The sequence below is a fragment of the Penicillium psychrosexuale genome (assembly GCF_028828465.1).
Source record: "Penicillium psychrosexuale strain IBT 29551 chromosome Unknown utg000002l, whole genome shotgun sequence".
In the NCBI taxonomy this organism is placed as follows: domain Eukaryota; kingdom Fungi; phylum Ascomycota; class Eurotiomycetes; order Eurotiales; family Aspergillaceae; genus Penicillium; species Penicillium psychrosexuale.
In genome coordinates, this window is record NW_026643187.1 from 58,848 (window position 1) to 85,487 (window position 26,640).

General features: G+C 48.8%; 12 protein-coding genes across 12 annotated transcripts; 7 read left to right on the forward strand and 5 right to left on the reverse strand.

Moving 5' to 3' along the window:
• Positions 1–292: 292 nt before the first annotated feature.
• On the forward strand, positions 293–1,934 carry N7518_001148 (uncharacterized protein; the record flags this gene model as incomplete). Its single annotated transcript, XM_057182076.1, has 3 exons — positions 293–508; positions 576–1,070; positions 1,134–1,934. 3 exons carry the CDS (start codon positions 293–295, stop codon positions 1,932–1,934), a joined length of 1,512 nt encoding a protein of 503 aa, XP_057043526.1.
• Positions 1,935–2,973: 1,039 nt separating this feature from the next.
• On the forward strand, positions 2,974–4,030 carry N7518_001149 (uncharacterized protein; the record flags this gene model as incomplete). Its single annotated transcript, XM_057182077.1, has 2 exons — positions 2,974–3,692; positions 3,745–4,030. 2 exons carry the CDS (start codon positions 2,974–2,976, stop codon positions 4,028–4,030), a joined length of 1,005 nt encoding a protein of 334 aa, XP_057043527.1.
• Positions 4,031–4,289: 259 nt separating this feature from the next.
• N7518_001150 (lipase/thioesterase family protein) lies at positions 4,290–5,461 on the reverse strand (the record flags this gene model as incomplete). The annotated part of the gene is made up of 2 exons (XM_057182078.1): positions 4,290–5,014; positions 5,077–5,461. Coding segments are annotated over 2 exons (1,110 nt in total), but the record flags the coding sequence as incomplete, so codon positions are not given.
• A 510-nt stretch (positions 5,462–5,971) lies between these two features.
• Positions 5,972–7,477, forward strand: N7518_001151 (flavin-containing monooxygenase; the record flags this gene model as incomplete). The annotated part of the gene is made up of 1 exon (XM_057182079.1): positions 5,972–7,477. One exon carries the CDS (start codon positions 5,972–5,974, stop codon positions 7,475–7,477), a length of 1,506 nt encoding a protein of 501 aa, XP_057043529.1.
• Positions 7,478–7,670: 193 nt separating this feature from the next.
• N7518_001152 (lipase family protein) lies at positions 7,671–8,708 on the reverse strand (the record flags this gene model as incomplete). The annotated part of the gene is made up of 3 exons (XM_057182080.1): positions 7,671–8,015; positions 8,152–8,567; positions 8,630–8,708. The coding sequence occupies 3 exons, from the start codon at positions 8,706–8,708 to the stop codon at positions 7,671–7,673; spliced, it is 840 nt and encodes a 279-aa protein (XP_057043530.1).
• Positions 8,709–9,916: 1,208 nt separating this feature from the next.
• On the forward strand, positions 9,917–10,409 carry N7518_001153 (uncharacterized protein; the record flags this gene model as incomplete). The annotated part of the gene is made up of 2 exons (XM_057182081.1): positions 9,917–10,024; positions 10,077–10,409. 2 exons carry the CDS (start codon positions 9,917–9,919, stop codon positions 10,407–10,409), a joined length of 441 nt encoding a protein of 146 aa, XP_057043531.1.
• Positions 10,410–10,825: 416 nt separating this feature from the next.
• Positions 10,826–12,888, reverse strand: N7518_001154 (uncharacterized protein; the record flags this gene model as incomplete). Its single annotated transcript, XM_057182082.1, has 5 exons — positions 10,826–11,502; positions 11,554–11,708; positions 11,766–12,357; positions 12,414–12,548; positions 12,600–12,888. The coding sequence occupies 5 exons, from the start codon at positions 12,886–12,888 to the stop codon at positions 10,826–10,828; spliced, it is 1,848 nt and encodes a 615-aa protein (XP_057043532.1).
• A 3,891-nt stretch (positions 12,889–16,779) lies between these two features.
• N7518_001155 (Extracellular lipase) lies at positions 16,780–17,054 on the forward strand (the record flags this gene model as incomplete). The annotated part of the gene is made up of 2 exons (XM_057182083.1): positions 16,780–16,869; positions 16,893–17,054. 2 exons carry the CDS (start codon positions 16,780–16,782, stop codon positions 17,052–17,054), a joined length of 252 nt encoding a protein of 83 aa, XP_057043533.1.
• Positions 17,055–18,757: 1,703 nt separating this feature from the next.
• On the forward strand, positions 18,758–20,854 carry N7518_001156 (putative glucan 1,4-alpha-glucosidase; the record flags this gene model as incomplete). Its single annotated transcript, XM_057182084.1, has 5 exons — positions 18,758–18,992; positions 19,048–19,334; positions 19,382–19,478; positions 19,527–20,164; positions 20,216–20,854. 5 exons carry the CDS (start codon positions 18,758–18,760, stop codon positions 20,852–20,854), a joined length of 1,896 nt encoding a protein of 631 aa, XP_057043534.1.
• Positions 20,855–21,220: 366 nt separating this feature from the next.
• N7518_001157 (Con-6 family protein) lies at positions 21,221–21,614 on the forward strand (the record flags this gene model as incomplete). The annotated part of the gene is made up of 3 exons (XM_057182085.1): positions 21,221–21,267; positions 21,329–21,481; positions 21,533–21,614. 3 exons carry the CDS (start codon positions 21,221–21,223, stop codon positions 21,612–21,614), a joined length of 282 nt encoding a protein of 93 aa, XP_057043535.1.
• Positions 21,615–21,891: 277 nt separating this feature from the next.
• On the reverse strand, positions 21,892–23,743 carry N7518_001158 (uncharacterized protein; the record flags this gene model as incomplete). The annotated part of the gene is made up of 6 exons (XM_057182086.1): positions 21,892–22,038; positions 22,089–22,920; positions 22,972–23,190; positions 23,242–23,324; positions 23,378–23,514; positions 23,563–23,743. 6 exons carry the CDS (start codon positions 23,741–23,743, stop codon positions 21,892–21,894), a joined length of 1,599 nt encoding a protein of 532 aa, XP_057043536.1.
• Positions 23,744–24,248: 505 nt separating this feature from the next.
• Positions 24,249–26,061, reverse strand: N7518_001159 (uncharacterized protein; the record flags this gene model as incomplete). Its single annotated transcript, XM_057182087.1, has 5 exons — positions 24,249–24,510; positions 24,557–24,915; positions 25,232–25,369; positions 25,567–25,916; positions 26,040–26,061. 5 exons carry the CDS (start codon positions 26,059–26,061, stop codon positions 24,249–24,251), a joined length of 1,131 nt encoding a protein of 376 aa, XP_057043537.1.
• Positions 26,062–26,640: the final 579 nt, after the last annotated feature.

Here is a 26,640-nt window from a genome sequence, read left to right on the forward strand (position 1 = left end):
AGGATGTATCGTGCCTTGTTGGGAATGGCCTATGATTAGGTATTCTAGGCTCCTGCATGCAAACGCGTACAGTACTTGCAAATCACTCCAATCCGGGGAGATGCATCCACACTATCCTCCTTTGCCCCACCCCCAGATTCCCATAAAGGTGGAGTATGGGGAAAGGACGGGATACATACCAGATTTTACGGGGTATCTGCTATAAGAACGTGGGTGTATAGATACTCTGCCTTTTTCCCCCTTCTCTTCGTCCGTGCTATTATATTCCCACAGACCCTGGCCTTCATATCCAATGGAGAAGATGGATAGGAGGCATCATTATATTAAGGGTACAAATACTCATGAAGGAGATGAGTCTGGAAAGCCATGTGCATTCTACGTCGAAGACCCAGTCGCTCATCTATCCGAGGAACATCGCCAATATCTTCTTGCGAAGCATGGAACACTCGATTTGGAACCTATCCCTGACATGACCGATACCGATCCATACAATTGGCCGCGATGGAGGGTGAGAGGCCATAACTCCTGCCATCCATTCACATTTTGACCATGTTTCTAACATTGTTCCTTGATAGAAAAATTTCAACTTAACCCTAGTCGCCTTCCACGCTATGATGGCCACATTCACTGCCTCGTCGATCCAATCTGCATTCGAAAATATCTCCGAGGACCTCGACGTCAGTATGCAGCGAACCAGTTATCTTGTCTCTCTCTTCATCGCCGTGCTAGGCGGCGCGCCTCTCTTCTGGCGCCCGCTGTGTAATCGATACGGTCGTCGCCCCATATTTCTGATTTCGTTGATCTGCAGCTTGATTGGGAATATTGGCTGTGCGAAAAGTACTTCCTATGCAACCATGGGTCTCTCCCGTGCTATTACTGCCTTCTTTATCAGCCCTGCAGCTGCTATCGGTAGCGCAGTTGTCACGGAGACTTTCTTCCGGAAAGATCGTGCTCGCTGCATGGGTGGGTGGACGCTGATGGTTACTCTGGGTGTGCCTTCTGCTCCGTTTATCTTTGGATTCGTTGCTTCGCGTGTGGGTTATCGTTGGATTTACTATATCCTCGCAATTGTGAGATTCCTTAACCCCAGCCTCTAGGACGTACTCGTCTAACTATTCATTCACTCCGAACAGGTCAACGCAACCCAATTCCTCCTCTACTTCGTCTTCGGATCGGAATCACTTTACGTCCGCGGGAATATCCCTACCAACACCGTCATCGCCGCCAAGCAGAGTCTTTTCAAATTCCGCCGGATCGACCCTACACCGTTAAAATTCTGGGACTTCTTCCAGCCTCTAAGCTATGTGATGAAACCATGCGTGGTCATCCCAGCCGTTGCCTATGCAATGATCTTCCTTTGGGGCAGTGTCATGCTTACAATTGAGATCTCCCAGATCTACCCCGCCAAGTTCGGCCTGAACACCCAGCAGGTCGGTCTGCAATTCCTCGGTATTATCATTGGGTCTGTAATTGGTGAACAGGTAGGCGGGTTCATTTCCGATCGCTGGATGCTGATGCGTCAGAAGCGGACCGGAGAACCATCCCCACCGGAATACCGTCTTTGGTTGAGTTATATTGGCCATGCTTTGACGATCTGTGGTATTGTCGTTTTCGCTATCGAGATCCGGGACTCTGGCGGTGTATGGAATATCGCCCCCGTTATTGGCGCTGCTATTGCCGCTGGTGGTAATCAAATCGTTACTACCGTGGACATTACTTATGCGGTTGACTGTTACCGTGAGGACGCTGCTAGTGTGGGTGTGTTTATTACTTTGGTTCGGCAGATTTGGGGTTTCATTGGCCCTTTTTGGTTCCCTGAGATGTTTGAGGTTGTTGGTTGGGCTGGTGGTGCTGGTATCGCCGTTGCTCTCATGGTTGGTGTAAGTGTTATTCCGACTATCTTGGTGCAGTGGAGAGGAGCTTCGTGGCGTTGATTGACATGGCCGAGGAACTATCATTTCTCTTTTTGTTAACTAAATGAGAGAATGCAGATTTTACACAGTAGAAGATGGTGCTATCCACATTTTAATTTACTCAATAGTATTGGAATTTGGATCATGGAGTTCTCTGTATTCGTGGCACAACAGGCAATGGAATTGATTCTGCTGAACTCAAGTCCACTGCATATTAATACCGTCGAGAAAAAAGCCCCCTTTACCCGTGAGTAGCTTAGCAATGACTGCCAAATTTGTATCTAATATTTCCCACTTCTGTTCGGCGCTGCGTCGGGGATTGTGTATAGGTTCATTAGCAATCGCCATATTATTATGTCGTAGAAGGCTTTTAGCAGGATGCTTACTCCCAGTGCGCTGAGACTGAATCTTTGGAAATTGTGCGTTGGAGGAAAGATGCCTCGGCAAGGGTGAATGCGCTCATTGCCGATATACTGTCGCCAATTACCACGTTCATTCGAATCGAGTTTAGAGAGAAAAGCCTCGGATTCATTCAATGCTCATCTTTCTATCGGATATGCCCCGCAGGGATCAGTCCCGGTTTGCGTGGCCAATGCGAAACCTCGGCTCCATGAACTGCCATAATTTGGATACACGCTAGTGTTTCATAATTGCCATAAAGAGGGGTGCTTTTGAGGGGGATTTGGTCTATTCCAGTATCTGGTGACGGAGGCTTCGGCCAGTACTAGTTAGGGCTGGGGTCAGGTGATAATCAACAACGCGGGGATGCCAAGAGACATGTGAAAATACAATGTTCAAAGGAAATTCAACAGTCGAAATGAATGCTGTGAAATGAAGATACCATAAGTGTCGATCTATCGTCGATCCCTGTGGGGAAGTCTATCGCATTGGATTTCCTTTAGTGCGGAAGGTCGAAAATGTGAAGCCTCGGTTAGAATGGGATATCCTAAATGTGCTAAACGCTGTTGATGAACTATTTTAATATAATCCGAGAATCACCCCTTTACCCTCCGACATAAAATATCCCCTCACATCATCCATCCCCTCCCAAAAAGCAACAATGTCTACCCTTAACCTCATCGCCGATTACTCCCAAATGGTTCTATCTCACCTTCCAGGACCCACCCGACATCTCTTCCGCAACCCAACAGCCCAAAAGGCCGTCGGAATTCTCGCCGCCCTCACCTTCCTCCGCGCCACAAACGACTTCTTTTCAAGACGCACCCTACAAAACTGGACCTCCAACCAACCATGGATCCCGGCACGCGAGCTCATCCTACTAACGGGCGGCTGCAGCGGAATCGGCAGGCAGGTCATGGAAGACCTCGCGCGCACAGGCGTGCGCGTCATCATCCTCGATATTAATGAGCCAACTTTCACACTACCGACTAACGTCACCTTCTACAAGGCGAATGTCAGTTCCTCGGCGGATATCGCCAATGTCGCGAGCAAGATCCGTGACAATCACGGCGAGCCCACGGTCTTGATTAATAACGCTGGCGTTGGACACGAGGGGGCAATCCTCGATGAATCCGAGGAGAATATTCGGCAGACTTTCGAGGTCAATACCCTCTCCCATTTCCTTATGATTAAGGAGTTCTTGCCGGCTATGGTGAAGGCGAATCATGGTCATGTTGTCACTATTGCTAGTATGGCGAGTTTTGTGGCTCTCGGTGAGATGGTGGATTATTGTTGCACCAAGGCCAGTGCGCTTGCTTTCCATGAGGGGCTGCGTCAGGAATTGAAGTATTGGTATAATGCGCCCAGTGTGCGCACTAGGTGAGTTATTCTCGGGTTATGTATCTGTAGATTTTGCTAATTATTGCTTTAGTATTATTCACCCTGCGTGGGTGCGTACGCCTATGATCAAGATGCTCACAGACAACGAGGCGCATTTCAGAGAGTCTATCATGACCACACAGGTCGTGTCTGACGCTATCTGCAAGCAAATCTTGACTCAGACTAGTGGCCAGGTTCTTTTGCCTGCCAGTAAGTCGGTAGCTACTTTGGTGCGCGCTATGCCAACCTGGATGCAGGAGGGTGTGCGCAATTTCGCGTCGGGCTCCTTGAAGAAGATGCGTGTTCTGCAGGCAGAGGAGAAGGCCCAGGCGCAGTAGATATTCTGCTTTGGAAATGATTGGAGACGTGATTATGTCGTCATTTTGGATTTTATGTTGGGGATGGATATATGCTATCCCATCGAGTGATAATACAGTTGATATATAATATTGAAGTTATTCTAAGACGCCGACGGCTTCTATCATGATATCCATGGGCTGCAGAAGTCACCATCGAGACACGGAATATGTGTGTAAAACACTAACTATTCTATATGTACCCAATCCATGTATGTACAGACAGCGTTACTATATACAATCACACCATCAACTCGGCCAAAACTGCCTCAACCTTCTTCCCCTGCTCCGTCTTTGTAACATCGCCCAGCTCTAAGTGATAAATCGGCGCAACATGACACTCACGATGCCCAACAAACAATTCAACATTCTCAAAGCCCTCCTTAAACTTCGCCGCGAAGTCTTGAATCAGAGGCAACATGATCTCATTCCCGCCTGCGGTAATTAACACCGAGTTCACCGGGAACGCCGTAAACCAATCTGCCGGCGCAGTCGATAAATCCGTGTAATAGTCACGCTTGCCAGCACCAATATAGGCTGTCACCCACGGTCCCGCAACCGCCGTCGTAATGATATCGCCATCGCTATAGACCTCCATGCCCGGGAATTCTTTCTCGAGAAGGGTCCACGGTGCAATCATCACTGCGCCGCCGAGGTTGCCGCGAAAAGGCAGGGAATCGATCTCTGCGTGTGGGTGGGCCAGATGAGAGAGAACTCCACCAACCAGGTTGCCGCCTGCGGAGTCGCCGCCCAGGAAAATCGTGGACGGGTCGCGGTTTGGTTGCGAAAGAATGTATCGTAGGCAATTCACGGCCTGTCGGAGTTGAGTCGGGTAGACTGCGATTGGCGCCAGCGTATAGGTCAGACTGAAGACAGCGACGCTTTTGCCTGATGCTTCAAGGTCGTGAATGAGCTGCGCGTAGAATTTGAAATAACCCATGTTGGCGGGGAGCCCGAAGCCACCTCCTGAATGATGGTTAGTGGTGGTCAATTGAATAGGGGTCTTTCTTTGCTGGCTGTACACATACCGTGGATCCAGACTACCACATTGTCAGCATTCGGATCACCCATCCAGTGGCCTAATGCTCCATCGCCCAAGTCCACGGACTCGGGTAGCCCACCGGTCTCCTTGGAGTGTTGCTCATAGATCTTGTGGGATGGCGGTAGGATGTACTGCATCTGAGTGGCAGTCAGCCGCGAGCTCGCCTTGCGGAACAGTGCATATCCCAAATGCAGGGACAAAGATTTGGCTTGGCGTTCGGTGCGTCGAAGGCCCGTCAGGAGAGCATAGACATAGGCAACCACAATGGAAGCCACAGCTGGGAGGAAGTCCAGTTTCTCTTTTATGGAGAGGTTGACTTTGGTTACTTTAGTGACAGACATGATTGGAATCTCCCACTTATGACTTGAGGCCCTAAGTATATTTCAGCCCGTATAAGTGTGAAAGTGAAGTGTTGATCCTCTCGCAAGCCTATCCCGTTTAGGAAGGTGCCGAGGTTTAGAAGATTTCTCGGTCTCCATGTCCTTGGGATTAGCTATATCTTCTATTCTTTCTGCATCTCTAGATCTCTATAACTAGGGGTATCGGGGAATAGATCTATAGATCTATATCTGTGTAGATCTTACATTTACATCCATCGGAGAACGATCTGTATAACTTCCAAGGTCTCTTGTATTTACTAACTTCGAGAATCATGGCATTCTACACGATATAAACACGTACAGAGTACCACTATGAATCCCATGCAACTCCCCGATCTCCCCGTGTACATTTTAAGGTTTTGCGTGTTGTTTACCCCAAAGTCGACGGTGTCGATCTGCCGAATAAAGGGTTGTGAAACCGAGGCATGTCAACATTCTTTTTAAATAACCTCAATGCTGTTCACTGTTCAGTAATTGTTCATTTGATCCCATTCATCCATCATGAGTGGACTCAATGAAACAAACGAAGCTAGGCACTTCGATGTCATCATCGTCGGCGCGGGTATCTCCGGCGTCAATGCCGCCTACCGCGTCCAAGACCAACTCCCCGGCTACAGCTACACCATCCTAGAAGCTCGCGCCGATCTAGGTGGCACCTGGGATCTCTTCAAATATCCTGGTATCCGTTCCGACTCCGATCTTTTCACCTTCGGCTTCCAATTCAATCCCTGGACCCTCGATAACCCCATCGCAGAGGGTTCTGCCATCAAGCAGTACGTGCGCGATACCGCGACCAAATTTGGCATCGACAAACACATCCTCTACAACCATCGTGTGTCATCGGCAGACTGGTCGTCCGATAAAAACATCTGGTCGCTCGCCGTCGACCACAATGACTCCGAACACACATACACCGCCCGCTATGTCATCTTTGGCACGGGTTACTACAACTACAAGGATCCCCTGAAAGCCGACATTCCCGGCCTGGACGCCTTCCAGGGCCAGGTCATCCACCCACAGTTCTGGCCCGAAGACTTGCAGTATAAGGACAAGACGATCGTTATCATCGGCTCGGGCGCGACCGCCATCACCCTCCTCCCCAATCTCGCCGACGATGCCGCCCGTGTCACAATGCTCCAGCGCAGCCCTACCTACATCCTCTCCGTCCCAAACCGCTCCAGCAACCGATGGCTCTCCTACATCCTCTCCAATGCCCTGTATCTCAGGTTGCAACGCATGATCTCGATCTATACAACCCGCTATTTCTTTCTCTTCTGTCAGCGCTTCCCGAATTTCTCCCGCTGGTTGCTCAAGTTGAACGTGCGCAAGCAACTGCCCAGCCATATCCCCTATGACCCCCATTTCAAGCCCAAATACAACCCCTGGGACCAACGATTGTGTGTTTGTCCCGATGGGGATCTGTTCCGCAGTCTCCGGCAGGGCAAGGCGGATGTCAAGACCGATACTATTCGAGAGGTTACGAAGAACGGTATTATCTTGGATTCGGGTGAGCAGCTTGAGGCAGATATTATTATTACTGCTACTGGCTTGCGATTGCAGATTGTAGGTGGCGCGGCGCTGTCTGTGGACGGGAAGAAGATCGACGTGGGTGGTAAATATCTGTGGAATGGAGTCATGCTCCAGGATATGCCTAATGCCGCTTTCGTTATTGGGTATACTAATGCCTCGTGGACTCTCGGTGCGGATGCTACGGCGCATTTTGTCTGTCGCCTGCTCAAGGAGCTTGAGTCGCGGAAGTTGGTCGCTGCTGTTCCTCGGCTGAAGGAGACGGATGCAGCTACGATCCAGGATCGTCCTCTCTTGAACATCAAGGCGACTTACGTGTCGCTTGCTGATCGCATTTTACCCAGGGCTGCGGACCGTGGTCCGTGGCGCCCGCGTGATAACTACTTGAGCGACTTGAAGTTCGCTCAGAGTGGTGATATTGAGACCGGAATGGAGTTCGTGCAAGGACCGAATCTGCGGTTACGCCCGAAGATGTCGTGATTGATGCATGTTTATGATATGATACCGACCCATGCATTATGATTGAGGTTCTTTGATTCAGTGTAAATATGGTGTTTGATGAGGCTCAGTAACAATATGTTCATTCCTATTCTTCAGCTGCGCAATCTCCCTTAGTGTCCGTTGGACTATGCATGCTGCACTTTCGCACAGCGTCACCATTGTCAACTAATGCCTATGATTTTGCATCTATCGGACTCGCACATACACTTATATTCCCAAAATACCACCCATGGTTAGAATTGGGCCACCTCAAATCTCGATCCGAACCAGCATTCCCCACCTTACTATTGATCCCTTCAATATACTCCACCCCATCAGTGGTGACCTGTACCCCAGTCTTCTGAGTGATCCAGTATTCGGGCGAAGGCTGGCTCCAATCAAAGAATGGCAGATTGAGCGGCACTTTCGGTATGGGGTCTGTAGTATGTGTGGCTCGGTATATGCTGTTTGGCGCTTGTTGGTTGGTGATGAACTCGGCCAGCTTCAAGTTTCCTGGTTTGGGGCCTCCGAATATCCACTGGTGGTTTGTATGCGTTAGCTGGAATCTACACTGCTTGCTTGTTTTCCAAGTTGACTTACAATATCCAGACTGAACCCCTTTGTTCGTAGAACAGTTCTAATGCCGCAATACCCCCACCTAGACTGTGTCCTACGACACTCAGTCTATAACTCGGATACGCGTTCGTTGCATTGTGAAGCTGGGATGTTGCCTGAGCCGCTACAGCGCTCCAGTAAGCCCAGAACCCATGATGGGCTTTGCATCCGGTGCACACGTCGCTAACCGGGGTGAGAGCGATATCGAGATCTGTGTGGCCATCGCTTTTGGATACCGTTCCGCGGAATGTTAGGACGATCAGTTCCCGCGTGTGGTCTAGGGCGATGTAGCCTGTTGGGCCGTGATCACTGTAGAATGTGTGGATTACCGTTGTGTTGTCGGCTGCTACGAGCGGACAGTTGCCATAGTCGCAGGTCAGACTTTGGCCTGTGTGGTTGATGTTCTGGTCGCAGGCGGATAGGGTCGCGAACTGTGAGAATAGGGTGAATCTTTCTAATAGCTCCGTTGAGATTGCTGGTACATTTGATCGTCAGATTGGAAATTTGGAAAATTTGCTTTGTCTATGTGAGGCTTACCCCGGCGAGCTAGTTGAACAGGAGATGCAATGGATGTCACGCTCAATGATAACAGTGCAAGAATCATTGACCCAACCATATTGGATGATACTTCGCAAGTACCACCAATCTATCATAGGCGCCTGTTCTTTTGATCTCTGGGAAATGAGCCTATATTTATAGGTTTCTTTCCCACCGTCAACAACAGCCCATCTATGGAATGTTGCCTAATAGAGAAGGAGTAATGGCCGCAGGATTCAATCCCACGATGCACCGTGATGACTGTATAACAGCTGAGTTATTGGCGGCACTAACCTTGCACCCGGAGGATAATTCGATTCTAGAGCTGAGAGAACAAATGATTATATGCCATTGAAACGATCAAAATTCTATAATATGATACATACATTCCACCCGTACATATCCTATAAACCAAAACATTCAAAATATGTCGGACAGTGGGAACAATTCACAGCGTCCTCATATGCATACCGGATGAGATTTTCTCCTTTCCTTCTTAGCCTGCTCTCCTCTTGTCCATTTTAGGCAAATACATGAATTTGTGATTGGTATGTTCTTCAGCTGGCATGTTGCATATTTGCCATCAATAGCACGACTACCACATGTGGGCTCAAAGTGGGTAATTTCTCGAGGCTAGATCCTTGGCGAGGTAGGGATTATTCTCCAATAGGTTAAGATTTACATGCAGGACTCCTATATCGAGAATCATGTGAAGATTAGATGTCTCACAGTGATGCAGCCCGCAGATTGTACGCTAATGCGTCTACAACCGATAGATCGTCGGCTCCACCTTAGATCTCAATACTACTGTAGTATTCAGGTGGATTCGCGCATGGTACGAGTTTGATCCACCCCGACCTCCAGCATGGTAAAGACGAATCCTCCTAGTACATAGATCGCCTAGGGCATGTAAGAGAAGGAATTGTGACTGGACACTGGAACATCAAGAAAGGGAAGAGGCCTTGGATGCTAGGCATCTTTCCGTTCATGTATGTTACATCATAGCCATATTGCTCCGTATAATCGTTCCGTATAATCTTCCAGCAAGAAATAGAATTTAACTTTCGGAAAAGATTTAAGGTTAAACCACAGCGGGGTTGATTTCATCAATTCAACCAGGGAACAGTACAACCTAACATTCCGGGATGATGTAACTCGATGACACCATTTGATATGTCATGATTTGAGGAGTAGCTAACTATAAGGCGTTGACTTAGCCAGTCGCTTTCTCGTTTTACTTTCACTACACCACACTACACAACCAATTTAAATCCCTAAGCCGTCTTGATGCCCCCCAAAGAGAAATATACCGATCCCGAACTCAGGGATGAAATCAAAAAAGAAGTCCACAATAGTGACAAAGGTGGGAAACCAGGACAATGGTCTGCACGAAAGGTATCCAACACGATTACACTCCCATTACGTATAGTCTCTGATACACATGCAGGCACAAATGATAGCGTCGGAATATAAAAAACGCGGCGGCGGTTACAATACCACAAAGGAAGAAGGCCAGACGGAATCTCAGAAACACCTCGATAACTGGACAAAAGAGGAATGGCAGACGAAGGAGGGATCAGGTACGGCGCGACAGGATGATGACTCGCGTAAACGGTACCTGCCTAAGAAGGCGTGGGAGAATTTGAATGAAAAGGAAAAGGACGAGACAGACGAGAAGAAGGTTGAGGAGTCACAGGGTGGGAAGCAGTTTGTTAGCAACACCGCGAAGGCAAAGGAGGCGAGACGGAGGGCCAGTTCTGATGTTAAGGATGAGAGTTAGATGGAGATTCGGAGAAACTCGACGACGAGAAAGGTGGTGCAGGAACCAAACACAATGCGAAGCAGGATGCAACACCAAAACAGAAACAGGATGCAAAGTCTGCAGAAGAGAAATCAAACCCTCAACTAAGCTCGATTGGCTCCTCCAAATGCGCATTTGGTCGATGCTATTGACGAAACAGGAGCGATAAATCCAAAAGGGTAAAAGGCACAGTCCCCAAGAAGGCAACAAAACAATGACCTACAAATGAACGAAATTGATTCAACGAAATATCATTTCAATGGGTATCCATGGTCTTGAAGCTATACTTGTTTTATGTTCATATTTGGCCAATCACGCCAGGATATTAACCCCAAATCATCCATATATACCATTACATCATCTTGACATATCTCTTCGATACAAAAATAATCTTTTCACTTCCGTTCCTCATCCACAACCGTGTGGGGAGTGAATTCGCTATCTGGCAACATGTTCATGCTGTCCTCCTCTGCGTCCAATTTGTAATTGGTGGCCCAGAATCCAATACCGCCCACGAAGGCGAGGATGGCAACCACGGTGTAGTTCCAAGTCAAGAGAGGATCCACAGCCAGACCAATGAAAGCCTGACCAATCGCAGACGAGAAGGCGTTCATCAGGAGGGACACGGCCTGCACGAGGGATCGCATGTTCTTTGGGGCCTTGGTGTAGGCATACTCAAGCGAAGTCACGGATGCAAGGATCTCGGAAATACCACCCATGATGTAGGTCAGGGCCTGAACCCAAACGGAGATGTTGGTGTATTCGTGTTTCACCTCCAGGCAGTAGTTGGCCTCGTTACCGCAGGGTCCCAGCTTGTAGATGTAGTATTGGGTGACCGCAGCAACGACCATACTGAGGGAGGCCACGATAAAACCGGCCGTGATACGCTTCAAGGGAGTGAAGTTGAACCCCATCTTGCGTAGACCAGGGTAAACGAGCTGGTCGAAGATGGGAATGAAGATGATCAGTGAAATGGGGTTGAGGTTGTTGATGATGTCGTTGGGCACTCCTCCAAGTTTCATGGTGGCCGCTTGAGACGTCAGGTTGTTCATCATCTGGTTATAAGCGAGCCCTAAAGATGGTCAGCTTGTGTGAATACAGTATATAGGAAGTGTCCACGTACAGTAAAGAGGGTACCACAAAAACACTCTGCAGGCGAGCAGTCCTCGTCGAACTTCATCAACCCACGCATCATCAAAGTCCATCCACGCGGGCTTGTTGGCCCCAAAGTTGCTGGGCTTGGCGGCGGCCCACATATCGGTATCAGAGTTCCGGAACCTACAAAAAATCAAGGTCAGTAGGTGTAACATTCGGAGTTGACGGGATGCGGCTTACCATCGCACGGGGTTCAGGGTCCAGTGGCCCTTCATTGCCAATTTCCACACCTTGAAAGCTTTGGGGTAGATTGATCCACTGGGCGGGGTGAGGATATAGTGCTTCTTGCATATGATCAACACCGCAGGACACACGCAGAACATGGCAGTGGGGAGAAGGTAAGAGAGCCAGAAACCAACATATCGCTCGGCGTAGACCATGGCGACCTGACCCACGAAAGAACCGATGTTGATCATCATGTAGAAGTACAGATAGATACGGGAAACGGTGGCGGACGGGTCAATGATGACACGCTCACCGGTAGCAAGTGTCGTGACATAGGGTTTGTCTTCGCGATATTGTTCGGCGATCAGGGGGGAGATGTTGGACTTGAAACCACCCGTTCCTACACCCATGATAATAAGACCAATTGAAAAGCATGCAATGGCTCCATTGGGGCTTGCAATCACGTTGGGAATGGCGGAAATGATGAGAATGGTGTGTCCAAGAAGTGCGCAGGCAATCGCGGACAGGATGGTACGGTAACGACCCCAATATTGATCAGCCACCATGGCACCGAAGAGGGGCATAACGTAGGACCAGAACGAGTTGACTGTGCGAGTCACACATATTAGCAATGAACTGAACTCTCGAGACCACATCACTTACATAATGTCAATCCGGTCGAGGCCTGTTGGCCCATTCCCAGAGCTCCGGGTGAATCATTGCTCCAGTTGGAGACACCTGGGACTAGGGCACCGGTGGTGGATCCCGTGGGCAAAGGTCGTTGAATGAAGTTGACGACTAATTCAAGTTAGCCATTTATCCTCTCTCTCTAAGATTGGTAGTCCATACAAACAGCAGTGGTACCGTAGTACGAGAAACGTTCGCACAGTTCCACAAAGGCAACACTGTATGCTGCCATGGGTAGTTTGCCGGCAACACGGCGCAAAGTGGCTAGTTCCTCATCTGTAGGAGAGGTTTTATCCAGAGAATAGTCGCCTTCGATTGACGCATCTCGCAGAGGGGCATTGTCGATGGTCAACTCATCAACCACTGGGCCCTTCTCGTTGATACCGATGGTGTGTGAGACTGCCTTGGACTTAGCAACCTCAGCCACATCGACAGGATCGCTGGCATTCATCGTGGCGGGTTTGGGATCCAGATATATAGTGAAACACACAACAGAAAAAAAAGAAAGAAAAACCTGCGGGAGGGCGAGGTGAAGCACTTATATGGCCCATGGCGTGATTAGCATAACGGCTTAGCTCGAGGTCTCTAAGCGTCTCATTCACGTTCCCCCCTTCTAGGCATTCTAGAATCCCGGAGCAATAGCTGCATTGGGAGATGGCGGACGGTAAAAACCGTCAATAGCCGGAAGAGACCCTGCGTCGAGTACTTTTCTTAGATTACGCCTGTCAGGACGATGGGTGGCTCTCATGCTGAGATTCGGCCTCATCCGGTCTGAGCGCTTGGGACGATAAGCAAAGTCCGGCTTTTGTTGGAAAGCGCAAGAGATCCCGGAAGCCTAATGGGCGCCAGAACTTGGATCAGCCAATCACCGAGCCGGTGAGGGCTTTGACCCCCCGGTTTTGGGATCCACTTGGTACTACCCGCTGGACTTAGCGCAAACCTAGCTTGTCTTGGCATGGGGCTTGGCACGGCTTGGCCGAGTATCTCCCCGCTTGGCTGGCAAGTTCCATTGTAACCCTGTAGTCTTGGCTATTCCATCTGCCCTATCACAAGCAAGAAGCGGCTGATAACCGAGGTGAGATAGCTGATATCCGAGATATCGTTGTCTAAGATTGATATCGCCTGGTCTGGGACCCAATCATACTTATGTATGGAGTATCTAGGCTTGTGTTAATTAGGCTCAAGGTGAAATTGCCACTACTTTCCCCCTGGAGAAGTGAGACATGGTGTGATTGGCCCCATGTTATGGCAACATCAATTACCCGACTCTTTTACAAACTGCTTTCGCGCATTGCCTCTTGGACCGTCTCTTGGGCCGTCTCTTGGACCGTCGGTGTCCGAGAACCCTATGTACCTCATGACTATCGAGCTGACTACCTATTTAATTGTTGGAAACTATTGGTCTTCCTCGCTGGGCTCACGCGATGCAGTCTTTTGATTGCCCTTCCCCTTTCCCAGTCCGCACATCGTCAGATATTCTAGGGATAATGGTATGTCTCTTTCACCACCGTGTAATAAGTTGTAATATCCGAAATTGCTAGAGTCTTGCAAGTATCCAGTCTGTTATCCGTCAGAACCCTTGTATTTGATGTGAAGGGGCGATCACCCGGCCGATCTCACCATGTACATGGTGTCTAGTCGTACGGTGGAGTGTTACTCGCACTCGAACTGCACGGGTAATTCCTTGACCATTAGGGCGTTCATCTGGCTCCTTGCTCACTTCCACTTTCATACCCTCAAACTCATGAACCCCATGTTTGGCAGATATGTTCACCGCTTCGTGGGTGGCGGGCGACATTCCAACCTTGCCCGCTTACTCTGCATTGACCACTACTACCTCGGTGTTCGTGTGTATTCCACTGGCAGTTGATTGGACGATAATATCACTCCGGCGGTACAAATGTCTGCGTCTGCTGAACTGCACGTAGCCAAGTTATCTTGGCCTGCCTTGTTTTGAGCCCATATCCATCCCCGTCGCGTGACCATATACCTGCGTCCTTGCATTGTCAGATTGTATTCAAATGCCTGCTTTGAGGAGGCTAAAATCGAAGGCAGCATGGATAACCCGGTAAAGCATCTTGGAATTTTCTTTATACTGCTAACCCCTGTTTATCGCATTGGACTAACTGAACATGGGGGCATCGTGTAAACAAAGGTCGGCTCTAGTTGCGATATACCTCGGTTTACCAAGATCTATATATCATCATTTTCTTTTTTTTTTTTCTGATATAATACATCTCAATATCTCCCCCTGAGCCTATTTGGGATCCTTCATCGAATCTCTCAGAGCTGACAACGATCCAGTCGACCAAAACCCCTGTCGATGCTAAACTCGAGGACGGCCATTGCCCGCCATGTCTGTGAAACAACCGAGAAAGCGCCCCCCCCCAACAATCGCATCACCTCCCAGCAAGACTTCCTCCCCATCTTCGGAACTGTACTCATGTCTCGCTGAGCAATCATCCCAGGGGTACCATAGCCGCCGGCCAACTGAGGAATCGTCCATCGCCTCTTACATACTTTCTTGTGAGATCCCGACAAAGTGCCCTCAGTCATACGAAACTATTTCTGAGTTTTGGTCGACTGGATCGTTGTCAGCTCTGAGAGATTCGATGAAGGATCCAAAATAGGCTCAGGGGGAGATATTGAGATGTATTATATCAGAAAAAAAAAAAGAAAATCACAGATGTGACCGTCACAACCTGTTCCTCCCTCAATCTATTCTCGAGTGAAGAACTCCCACTGGTGGGTTGAATAGTAAACAAAGCGAGGCGAAAGTTCCTTTGACTCGAAAAATAATCTCAAATGTCATGATGCAATTCAGCCTTTCAGCCACTCTTCGGCTGGTCACCTGTCGGTTAACCCCCTTCTATTTGGACCGATCAGAGTCCACCATCTTAGGTCTCGAATGCACGGGTAATGAATTACGCTTTCAATTTTATCAACGGGGTAAATCCCTACCTCGATAATACCGATATCCAATTCATCTACTTTGACTCCGAGAATGCGGAAAAGGTCAAGCATCTCAGCGGGTGCCTTTCGCCGCACTTTCGATTGTATCACTCGGTCAAAAAAATCACGAGTGGTTTTCCTGCTGAATGTGAAGGCGTAATCAATCTGCCTTAGTCGCGAGAATCCTTTCAGACGTTGTGGCAAGAGAAGGAGGGGCTGGTAATTGAATTTAGATTCCATGAGAACCATCCTTTCAATGTATAGCAGGGCAATTCGATTGTCATTGCCGACGAAGATGGGCATACTTTGCCAATTCTTCTTTTCCATTGGCAGGATGGCAAAAGTCTTCATCTGAAAAAACAACGGCTTGCCCAACAAGCTGAATCTTCTACATATCCTTGACACGAACTTCCAGTCTTGAAGATGGCGAATTTGGCTTTGATTCCATCGCCATGACCAGTTATTCACAGTGGGACGCATGAAATGGTGCTCGACAGTCCACTCTTCGTGCAGCAGTTTCCGCAAAGATAATGGCCTGTTTAACATAGATATTGCACGTTTCCCCTGAGACTTCACGCGTGTTCTCACGCAATACTGTAAACAGAAAGGAATCTCGTTGTTGAAAAAAGATACTCTATAATCATTCGGAGAAGTTCATACGGGAGACGATCCATTTTGGCAGTGAGTGATAGAACTAATAGAATCGGGATACACGTAGGCCGCGCCTATATAAGTTCAATAAGCACGTGTAATATGCACGTAATGACACCTGAGTTTCCGAAAAAGCCAATCATTGACTTGAAGCGCTCATCATGAATAGTTCACACTGACCTGAACAATGCAGTATATTCGATATTTGTTGGTCAACGTGAATAAACTCAATCTTGCCCAAGAAACGAGCCGTCATGACCACCCAGGCACATCCTCGTGGCCATGACGGGATTGGGGATGAGAAACTTATATGCGAGATGGATTTACCTCGATACATCGCAGGTATGGGGGTTTCCTAGGGGCCACGATCTCTTTTCATGTCTCTCATATCACGCAGACCTGCTGATACAGAGTATGATACAGAAGCAATCAAAATGTCAAAACCAACCTATTGAGTTCATTCGGTGAGAGAGCTCTTCCCACCTCATGTGCCATTGGCCTATTTGCCTAGAAAAGCAGGATATTCCCCCGAAAAAGTACCTTTTAACTCACACGGTGTCATGGTGGGAAATGGATATGCCCCTTGTATCGGTCAAGTAGGCCCGGTCGGAACATTATTTATCCGACGTGCATTCCTCTCGGCGGCCACCTGCAAATCTTCTCGGCAGATTATGCTATCCAAGCACCGTTGCTACACATGGTATACATGGGAAAGATTCTTTGCGCCCATTATCATCGCATGGCTAGTGCACCGGCTGATCTGCCGCTTGAATTTGCGGCTATGTTTCTTCCACTGCACCTCAGTTGCCAGCAGCACAGAGTGCCGAAGGTACTATCTTTGCTCTATATCAGAACAATTTGACGACTACCGATCGTATCCTCGACTATCTACAGAACCTATTTTTCTTCGACGCCTCGCGACAACAGCTTACAGATTTCGTCGCCACCTACCAAGATAACGAAGAAGACGGCTCACCCTTCCGCACGGGATTCGCTTACAACTGGTACATATAAACGACTGGCCGCCATCCTGGGCGATGTCTCTTCCACCCTCATGCGCCGGGCATTCATAAACTACGCCCCCAAAGCGAAACAAGATGTTCCTTCGTGGTCATATCTATCCTCGTATTATCATGGTCTTCCCTTCCTAGGGACTTTTCACGGATCCGATATTGTGCAGATGTTCTATGGGGTCCTACCAAACTACGGATCCAAATCTCCACACTCATACTGCTTGTCGTTTGTCTATGAGCAGGACCCCAATGCAAAGGCTAGAGATTATATGCATTGGCCACAATGGGGTAATAACCAGTCGCTGATGAATTTTTCCATCGACCGTGGTGCCCTCATGCCGGATGACTTTCATCAGGATAGTTATGAACAGATCATGGCGATCCTGCCGCGTTCTATATGGGAATACAAGGGAGCACAAGGGAGTATATTAGGAGCTTCACGAATTATGTTTATATTAACCTAGGATCTGATCTGGGATTTGGTCTGCACGGTTGTGCTCATAAAATTTAGGCGGTTATTAATGACATTCGCAAAATTCAGGGATGGATTCATCGATCTCTAAGCAAAATCTGTCATCAGGACTAACTCCCAATTCAGTTCCAGCTCGCCGTCACAGTGGCTGTACTTCCAGAACACCCAGTCGGCACCGTATAAGACCGATTATGATCGCTTTCCCACGTTGCAGCTGCAGATCCGGCTGTCTTCTTGAGGAATTTGTGCTGGATGGTCATTCCGACGAGGCGTGTGATACTTGTACATCTCCATCAGCTGGGTGCCAGATGAATACCCGCTCCAACTTGTTGACAATGTGTAGGAGGATCCGGATAACCCGGCGTTGGAAAGCACTGTAGTGACCGGCGAGCTGCCCGCCTTATTTGTTTGCGGCCATGAACAAAGCGAGACATGTGCGTTGGTGAAGTTCTTAGATGAATCAACGGAGTTAGCAGCCAGACCCGATTTATACCTTCGACTTGTATTGCCGTTATCTCATCTAGGTCAGCATAAGACAAGCTTTTGTTCACGGTAATATACACCGATGTAGGCTTTGCCTAGTTCAAACCCAATCGGTTAATTAGAGCAGACGAAAAGTTCCAAATTCCTTTCAGAGAACCATGGCAGCCAAGAAATGTCGCGTCCAACTCACATGTAAGCCGCCTTTCACCAAAGTGCTAGTTCCGAGGCAGATCTGCCGGGCTGGTGACGGGGATAATTTAACCTGGTGATTGGTGGATATCAGCCACCACCCCGGATTATGCGGTGAAAATGACAAGGGGCGGAGATTCAACGGGATCAAATATTGGGGGTGAAGTTGATTCTAACGTGGCTGATCTAAGCGATTGGGATGAAGATCAATGGTCGGACAGTAAGACCTCCATCTGTCTCGGGAGATATTCGATCCGCCTGCTGAAGAGAGTAATGATAGGCCGGACATTTGAAGAGTTAGCAATGAAGCCCTCGAGTAGCGCTGGGATTATATTCCAAGCTGACGGTGATGTAGCGGGGAAATATTGGACCTCTGATTGACGGCATTTCTCTCGCCCCGGAGCTCATTGTCTCTGAAACAATGTGCTGTCATGCAAGTCCCACACAAGTGCATTGATCTGCCTTGGAATTCCAAGTGCGTTGAATCCACTTGCCTGTCCCCGCTATAAAAGCAGGTGCGGCCCCCACAATAATCCCAAACCAACTTACCTTCTGACACCATGATGGCTTCTCACTTTTGGGCTGCTCTTTGGGTGCTTACTCTTGGCTACGCTGTTGTAGCTGCACCACAGATATTGGTCCCTCGTGCGACAGGCAGTCTGGACACCTGGTTGGTGTCTGAGACAGCAGTGGCAAAACAGGGTATCCTCGATAACATTGGATCTGCTGGTGCCTATGCTGCGACTGCAAAGCCTGGCATTGTAGTCGCCAGCCCGAGTACCTCCGACCCTGACTGTAAGTATTGGATAGCTATTTATGGCAGCGGAAAACTAACTTAACTGGCCTACAGACTACTATACTTGGACTCGTGACTCGGCTCTGGTGTTCAAAACTCTGGTCGATATGTTCAAGAACGGTGACAGCGGGTTGTTAGATATTATTGAAGAATACATTGATGCGCAGGCCTATATCCAGACGGTATCCAATCCATCTGGAGATCTTTCTGGCGGCAGTGGATTGGGGGAGCCTAAGTTCAACGTCGACGAGACAGCCTTCACTGACTCTTGGGGTCGTCCTCAGCGTGATGGACCGGCCTTGCGAGCCACTGCATTGGTCTCGTTTGGCCAATGGCTCATTGTATAAAACCCCGAATCTGTTGGCTTTTGCATTGCTAACCCATTTAGGATAATGGGTACACCACTTACGCGACCAACATTGTCTGGCCCGTTGTGCGCAACGATCTCTCCTATGTTGCCCAATACTGGAATCAGACTGGATTTGGTTATTATACCTCAAAATTTAGTTGCGCGCATTTCTAATACCCTATAGATCTCTGGGAAGAAGTTTCTGGCTCATCGTTCTTTACTGTCGCAGCTCAGCATCGCGCCTTGGTGGAGGGAAGCACGTTCGCAAGCCAGGTTGGTTCCTCGTGTTCGTACTGTGACTCTCAGGCCCCAGAGGTCTTGTGCTTCCTACAGTCTTTCTGGACTGGGTCTTATATCCTGGCCAACTTTGGTGGTGGCCGCTCTGGAAAAGACGCCAACACGCTACTCGGCACCATTCAAACTTTCGACCCAGAGGCCGGATGCGATGACACCACATTCCAGCCTTGCTCAGCTAGAGCACTCGCAAACCACAAAGTTGTGACTGATTCATTCCGGGCGATCTATCCTGTCAACTCTGGTATTGCTGCGGGCAAGGCTGTTTCTGTTGGTCGATACCCGGAGGACACATACTACAATGGTAACCCTTGGTACCTATGCACATTGGCTGCGGCCGAGCAGTTGTACGATGCGTTATATACGTGGAAGCGTATCGGTTCTTTGACAATCACCTCTGTCTCTCTCGGCTTCTTCCAGGATCTGTACAGCTCCGCTGCGACCGGTACCTACTCCTCGTCCAGTGATGCATACACCTCGATTCTGAGCGCTGTCACGGCATATGCGGATGGATATTTCAGTATTGTGGTATGTTGCATGCCATCGACTATTGACCACCTCAACTGACAGATATCCTAGGAACAATACGCTACATCCAATGGCTCCTTGTCTGAGCAATTCTCCAAGTCAGACGGCTCGCAACTCTCGGCTCGTGACCTGACTTGGTCCTACGCAGCCCTGCTTACCGCCAATGACCGTCGGAATGCGATAGTTCCTGCACCATGGGGTGAGATATCTGCCAGCAGTGTACCTGGCCAATGCCAGTACACTTCGGATGTTGGTACTTTCAGCAGTGCAACAAACACCGCCTGGCCAACCACTTTGACTAGTAGATCAGGCAGCGGAACTACTACCACTACGTCTGCGAAGACAACCTCGACCACAGCACCATGCACTACTCCAACAGCCGTTGCAGTGACATTCAACGTGATTGCCACTACTGTGTATGGCCAGAACATCAAGCTTGCTGGATCTATCTCCGAGCTTGGCTCCTGGCTCCCAAGCAGTGCTATTGCGCTGAGCTCTTCTTTGTACACTACGAGCAACCCTTTGTGGTTCGTGACTGTGACACTTCCAGTGGGCACTGGGTTTACCTACAAGTATATCCAGGTGGCGAGTGATGGCACTATTACATGGGAGAGTGACCCGAACCTGTCATACACTGTTCCCGCCACGTGTGGTACCACAGCTGTCACGATTAGTGATACCTGGAGGTGATAACTGAAGTTTTGGATACCTCAATTGAAGATTGTGCATGCTTTATTCCTTCTATCGTCGTAGAATAGCACCATCATAATGAGTGTTTATTTGAGTATTAGCTGTTCGAACACAACCACCGCGTGTCCATTGTGTAGGCGCTGCCGTTTGAACTATTATCTGATCGGGCTAACCTTACCGATAGGCTGGTACGGTGATGCGGCCATCACATCATAATTATATCAAAATAGCGAATAAATCGCCGCAGGACGTAATGACGGAGGGATGATGTGTGAGGACTCCATATAAGATCAAATCGAGAGCCGATGAAACCTGAAATCAAGTTCTTTATTGTCACTCCGTTAAAAACGTCTTAGTCAAACCAACATGTCGACAACAGAGGAAAGAGTGAACGAAATGCGTGGGTACAAGGCGTAAGTACTCACTTTTGTGATACCCATGAGCATATCTAATTAGCAAGCTTATCTTTTATAGCACGCTGAGCAACCCGAGAGTTTCAGAACAGGCAAAGCAGCATGCACACGACAGGCTTAATGAGCTCGGCGGTGATAAGCCTCGCGAGGAACTATTTCAGGCAAGAGGCGATCGGAAGAAAGACCCAACGAGGGTCGCAGCTGGGTATAAGGCGTGAGTATAAGTGTTGGGATGTTCTTCGCATATGCTAATTGGCCTATATAGCGCGCAGCACAATCCTAACGTGACTGAGGCCGGGAAGAAGAAAGCTACTGAGGAGCTACACGAAACTATTCCGGAGGAGTAGAAACCTTTTGGTTGGCTACCTGATCTGTAATTCTAAGTGTGAAAGTATATGTTGGTGTCACAATGTGATATACGTTCCAATGTTATATAAGGCAGTGACCTGCACAGAACAGACGATGCGTTACTATAGGAGACTGGCATACTTTGTAGCGGGTTTATATTTGGATTGCATATAGTTATGAAGTTCCGATGAACGGAATCTAGATTTGATGGCGCGTAATAAACAGCCCGCTGAATGACGCCAAAAGCGAAAAGCCAAGGGAAACAACTATAGCACGTCAGTGGAAGATACCAAATGCGTTAGAATCCATCAACCCACGATATGTATGCTTAAGTCCCAAAACATAGCAAGCCACCACAGTCTCCCGCAGATGGCCACTTAGGTGCGCGATATAGTTTGTATCAGCCATCGCACGTTGAATAACCTAGAGCAATTAACATCAGACCAAATTAGCTTCGCCAAGAAAGTGCGTACCTTCTCCGAGCCAGGTCCGTTAAGATTAAGCCTCAACTGCCGCTGGAACTCCATCCCTAGAACAGAATTGGACGTAGTCACACCCGCCGTCATGGAAAATCCCACAATAAGCATATATCCCGCCGTCGCCATGGCAATTTCCTCAACTGGCAGCATGGCAGACATGGCAATAAACGATGAGGCTGATGCGATTCCCGTGCCAAGTCCACCGGGAAGAATAAATAGTGACTCCCAGAAGCCGCTGTGTCCATCCCAGCGGAGGTAAAGGAGCAGGTAGGAAATGGCGGCAACTAGACCGCCGATGACGAGCATAATTTTGAATTGTCCCGTGCGCCGAATGAATATCCCCACTACTAATCCGCCGAGAGTATTTCCTATCACTGCTGGAATGAGATGCACGCCCGCTACTGTGGTCGATGCGCGCTGTGTTACTTGAAAATATAGTGGGACAGAGAACATCATTCCCAGCTGCGCGGAGATCTGAAGAGCGCCGATTATGTATGCCATTGATACGTTCGTGCGCCGGAGAATGCGGAGGTTGAAGATCGGTTCGGGGGCTATGTAGGCTTCCACGAGCACAAAGGTGACCAGGAGTAATGCCCCCCCGCCTGCTAGGAGGACTGTCCACCATGAGCTCCACGGGAAGGACTTCCCGCCCTGGTCGAGGAGTGTGGTCATTGCGATAATGGATGAGCCTAGCAGTCCGGTTCCGAGGAAATCGACCTGGGCGAGTTTGTTCACTTTGGTGGAGTTTGTTTTCTCACCGACGTTCAGTTTAACAACCACGAGAGCTGCAGCCAGAGCGAGGAACGGAGCTTGTAGGATGAACAACCTGGGATGTGGTCAGAAAATACATACAGCTATCGGATAAGTGGAAACTCACCATCTCCATCCGATGGTATCGCTCAGCCAACCACCCAACGGACCTCCCAGACTACGTCCAAGCGTCATGGCAATGTTCACATATGCTCTCCAAGTAGCGACCTCGCGCTTTGGAACAATATCTGTGATGATAATGGAGCTGATGGTCATGATTCCGGCACCGCCCATTCCGCTGATCGCGCGACCGAAAACCACCACCCACATTCGGGTTCCGATGCCGCTATACATGATCAGATTTGCATTTCGGCTGTTGGATCAGGATTTTGCCTACCTCAATATACAGCCAACTGCGAATAACAGATATGAGAGCAGCAACATTGGCTTGCGACCGTAGATATCACTCAATTTTCCATACTGGGCGATAATCAGACCTTGATATGTCTCCGGTGCGGGTCACGCCCACTCACCATTGGTTGTGCAGCACAAAGACCCAACGTATAGCCCGTTGAGAGCCAACTAGCATCGCGCAGACGATTGAATTCGGAGGAGATCCGGCCTGCCGCCGCCATGACAAGTGTCGCATCGGCATTGGAAACGAATTCGCCTATTTTCGATTAGCTCTCCGGTCTTCGTGTATCGCCAATTTTCGTACCGAGCAGAAGCACTGCGATAATTGTCCCAACACCTGCTAATGCTTTGAGCTTAGGCTCTGTATTAGATGGCGGGAGTAATGGACTCTCTTCGTCTTGGGCATGGCTATTGGCATCGATACCCTGGGGTCCTATGTTACCCGAAGGCCCCGACCCAACCGTGTCGCTTTCGATATGGGCCATGTTGTGAATTTAAGAGCGTCGAACTAGAAAATAGCATTGAGGGGGGTGTCACCTGCGGATAAATATTATGCAAGGTTTAGCTAAGTTGTGCTCATCGGAGTGATAAAGCACGCCATATATAAGATCCACGCGTACTTCACGAACGGAAGAATACATACGATGTTTTATAAAATGAATATAATCTTTTATCTAGTCAACGTATTCCGTACGATCATGGCTGGCGTGTTAACTCACCCCCAGTCGACCCCACAATGAGAATAAAGTGGTTAGTGCCCCCCCCCCCCCCAAGGATAAGAATTGTCGAGCTTCTGGAGAAGGTTGAGAAGATTCCCATACGCATGCGGATGAACTTTGGAACTAAGATTGATTGGAATAAACCAATGCTATCCTATTCTTGCTAGATGGCTACCAGACTGTATAATCCAGTCCATCTTCTCCGCAACATGCAGTCGATTACGGTAAGGGACAAGTGACGATCCGAGGAACCGATAGTATCCCGATCGAGCTAGATACCGCACTTGCTCCAATCGAGTGTTTGGAAGAGCTGCCAGTGATATGCATTGATGAAGAAGGAGTGGACGAGATCCTTCAACGAGTGATCGATGATCCAGAGGATATCGAGGAGCTCTCCGATCAGGAGGGTTTCTAGGAGCCCCGATGACCCACCCTCGATCGGACGGGGCAGACGTTCGAAATATCCGAGGGACCCTCGCTTGTCCTGATACAAGAGAGAAGTTGCTTCTGCAAAATCACCGGAACCCATATTCCTACAGAAGACCAGAGACATCGATAAGACAACACGAATATTCATACAAGAAGAGTCCGAAAGATCGAAAAATCATGAAAAAGAAGACAATCTCAAAGAAACGCTCGACCTCTGAGCCTCCGGCGCCTTCCGTCGCCCAGGCCCAGATGAACCTGGAGAAGTAATCTATCACGACGAGCACATATCTTGCCCCTATGGAACACTGAGGCTTTATCGGCCCGAGGAAATCCATCCCAATCATGTTCAGAGGCTCTAGCTCTTGAATACGTCGAGACGGCCCCGCAGTCGGTTTCTTCGAAAAGAATTGACATGCTTCACATGTCCGCACAGAGTTATTTCTGGTCGGGCCGTCCTGGTCGTCTGCGGGAGGAGTGCTGATCCACAGTGGGTGTGGGTTAGACTTCCACTGATGGATGGATGCTTAATATTCCTAGGATAGTTCTTTCTTTGTAAGAATAAACACCGCTCGAAGGCAGTCGCTCAGAAGGCGGTCCCCCCCCCTTTCTGCCAGTCGTATCGATATTTCCCCAGTGTCCTCGGCCGCGCGGGCCGGATTCAGGTTTTAGAGGCTATACCGCGAGATGTCAGCCAGTGTACAAAGCCCCCAGTAGTGTTTCAAGAATTGAGAGTTGCCATGAGAGTTGCCATGAGAGTTGCCATGAGAGCTTCCATGAGAGCTTCCATGAGAGTGAACAGGACAGGGATCATGATCTTCAACTTACGGGGTTGCCTCCCTCGCCTTCGCCTTCCCATTCTACCTCAGGGCGTAGAACAAGAGGCCCAAACAATCGCTCATCACAATGCTTATGACGACCCAAATCTTCCATGTCTGCCACACTATTCAAGAACCATGACCTGTACTGTCTCATTGTCAAGAAAATTATCCTTGTGCAAGCGAGAAGGGCGCTTGCTCTTCAGCCACCTAAGGTAGGTGGCATCACATGTCGCTATATTGATAGATAGCTCAATGCCATCCTGAGCGATAACGAAATGACTATATTTTATAATGTTAGCATTTCTAGCCTAGGCCAGTTGAGGGTATAAAGAGGACTCCTACCGGCGAGTGATGACACTTTCGCCCATCACGCCCATCAGTACTCTGGCAGGGTGTCCAGGTGCCTTTCATCGACGGGTACCTCGCGCCGAGGAACGTGAGAAAAGCCACTAGGACCATATTCACGGATTTCTCGTCGATGAGCGCCTTACGCTGCTTCTTAGAGCAAGCTAGATGTGAGCCGATAGCCACCGAGACCCGATGCTGCTCAATGGCTACAATCTCAAAGATTGCACTTCCCCAGGGGTCTTGGTCCACCCATTTAGGGTCACATTTTTTGATACCGTTCCCATTGGCGACTTGCTGGAGGTAGGAGGTAAAAGGGGGGAAATTTCGCAGCCATTCACGCGCGTCTGTGAAAAGTGTATCCTAGTTTAATGTGATTCTGGAGCTGGGGCTGAGTCTAGAGCGGTAGTACAATAACACTCGCATTGATCTTGTTGGTTTGGATGTTGGTCGTTCCCTGAAAGACTAACTCCCTGTCTCCAGTCGACCCATGCTTGAGGGACTCGGGAGAAAATTATCGTCGGCGGCATCTTGACTATAGTGGATCCAATCGTGTTAATAACAGAAACGGCAGAGAAATGCAGAGTAATAATACCTAGCAAGATAGACAGAGAAAGTTGGATAGGGAACTTCTCGACCGATGGAAGAAAATCAACCATAGTGTGGAAGTGACATAGAGTGCACCTCACCCATCATTCCGGGTTTTATCTTCAGGTTGACTTGTATGCTTTTATTTCTCTCTCTCTCCCCCAGTAGCCTCAAAACACCCTGATAATATAGTTACTCTCACTTCACTTCAAGCTCACTTCATCACCAACCATCAACGATCAACCACCATCCACCACTTCGAACTCTCCATCACAGACTCTCCTCCGGACCTACTTATCCACTCAATTATGGCTACGCTAACATACTGGCCACGGAGTAGCGAACAATCGGAGCAAAAACAAAAGCGACAAGGGACAATGAAATTTGAAGATTGGCTAGAGAATCAGACAAACGAACACTCGTATTTGCCTAGTTGACATTGGATTGCTTCGAACATTAAATGAATCCCACAATACTACAACT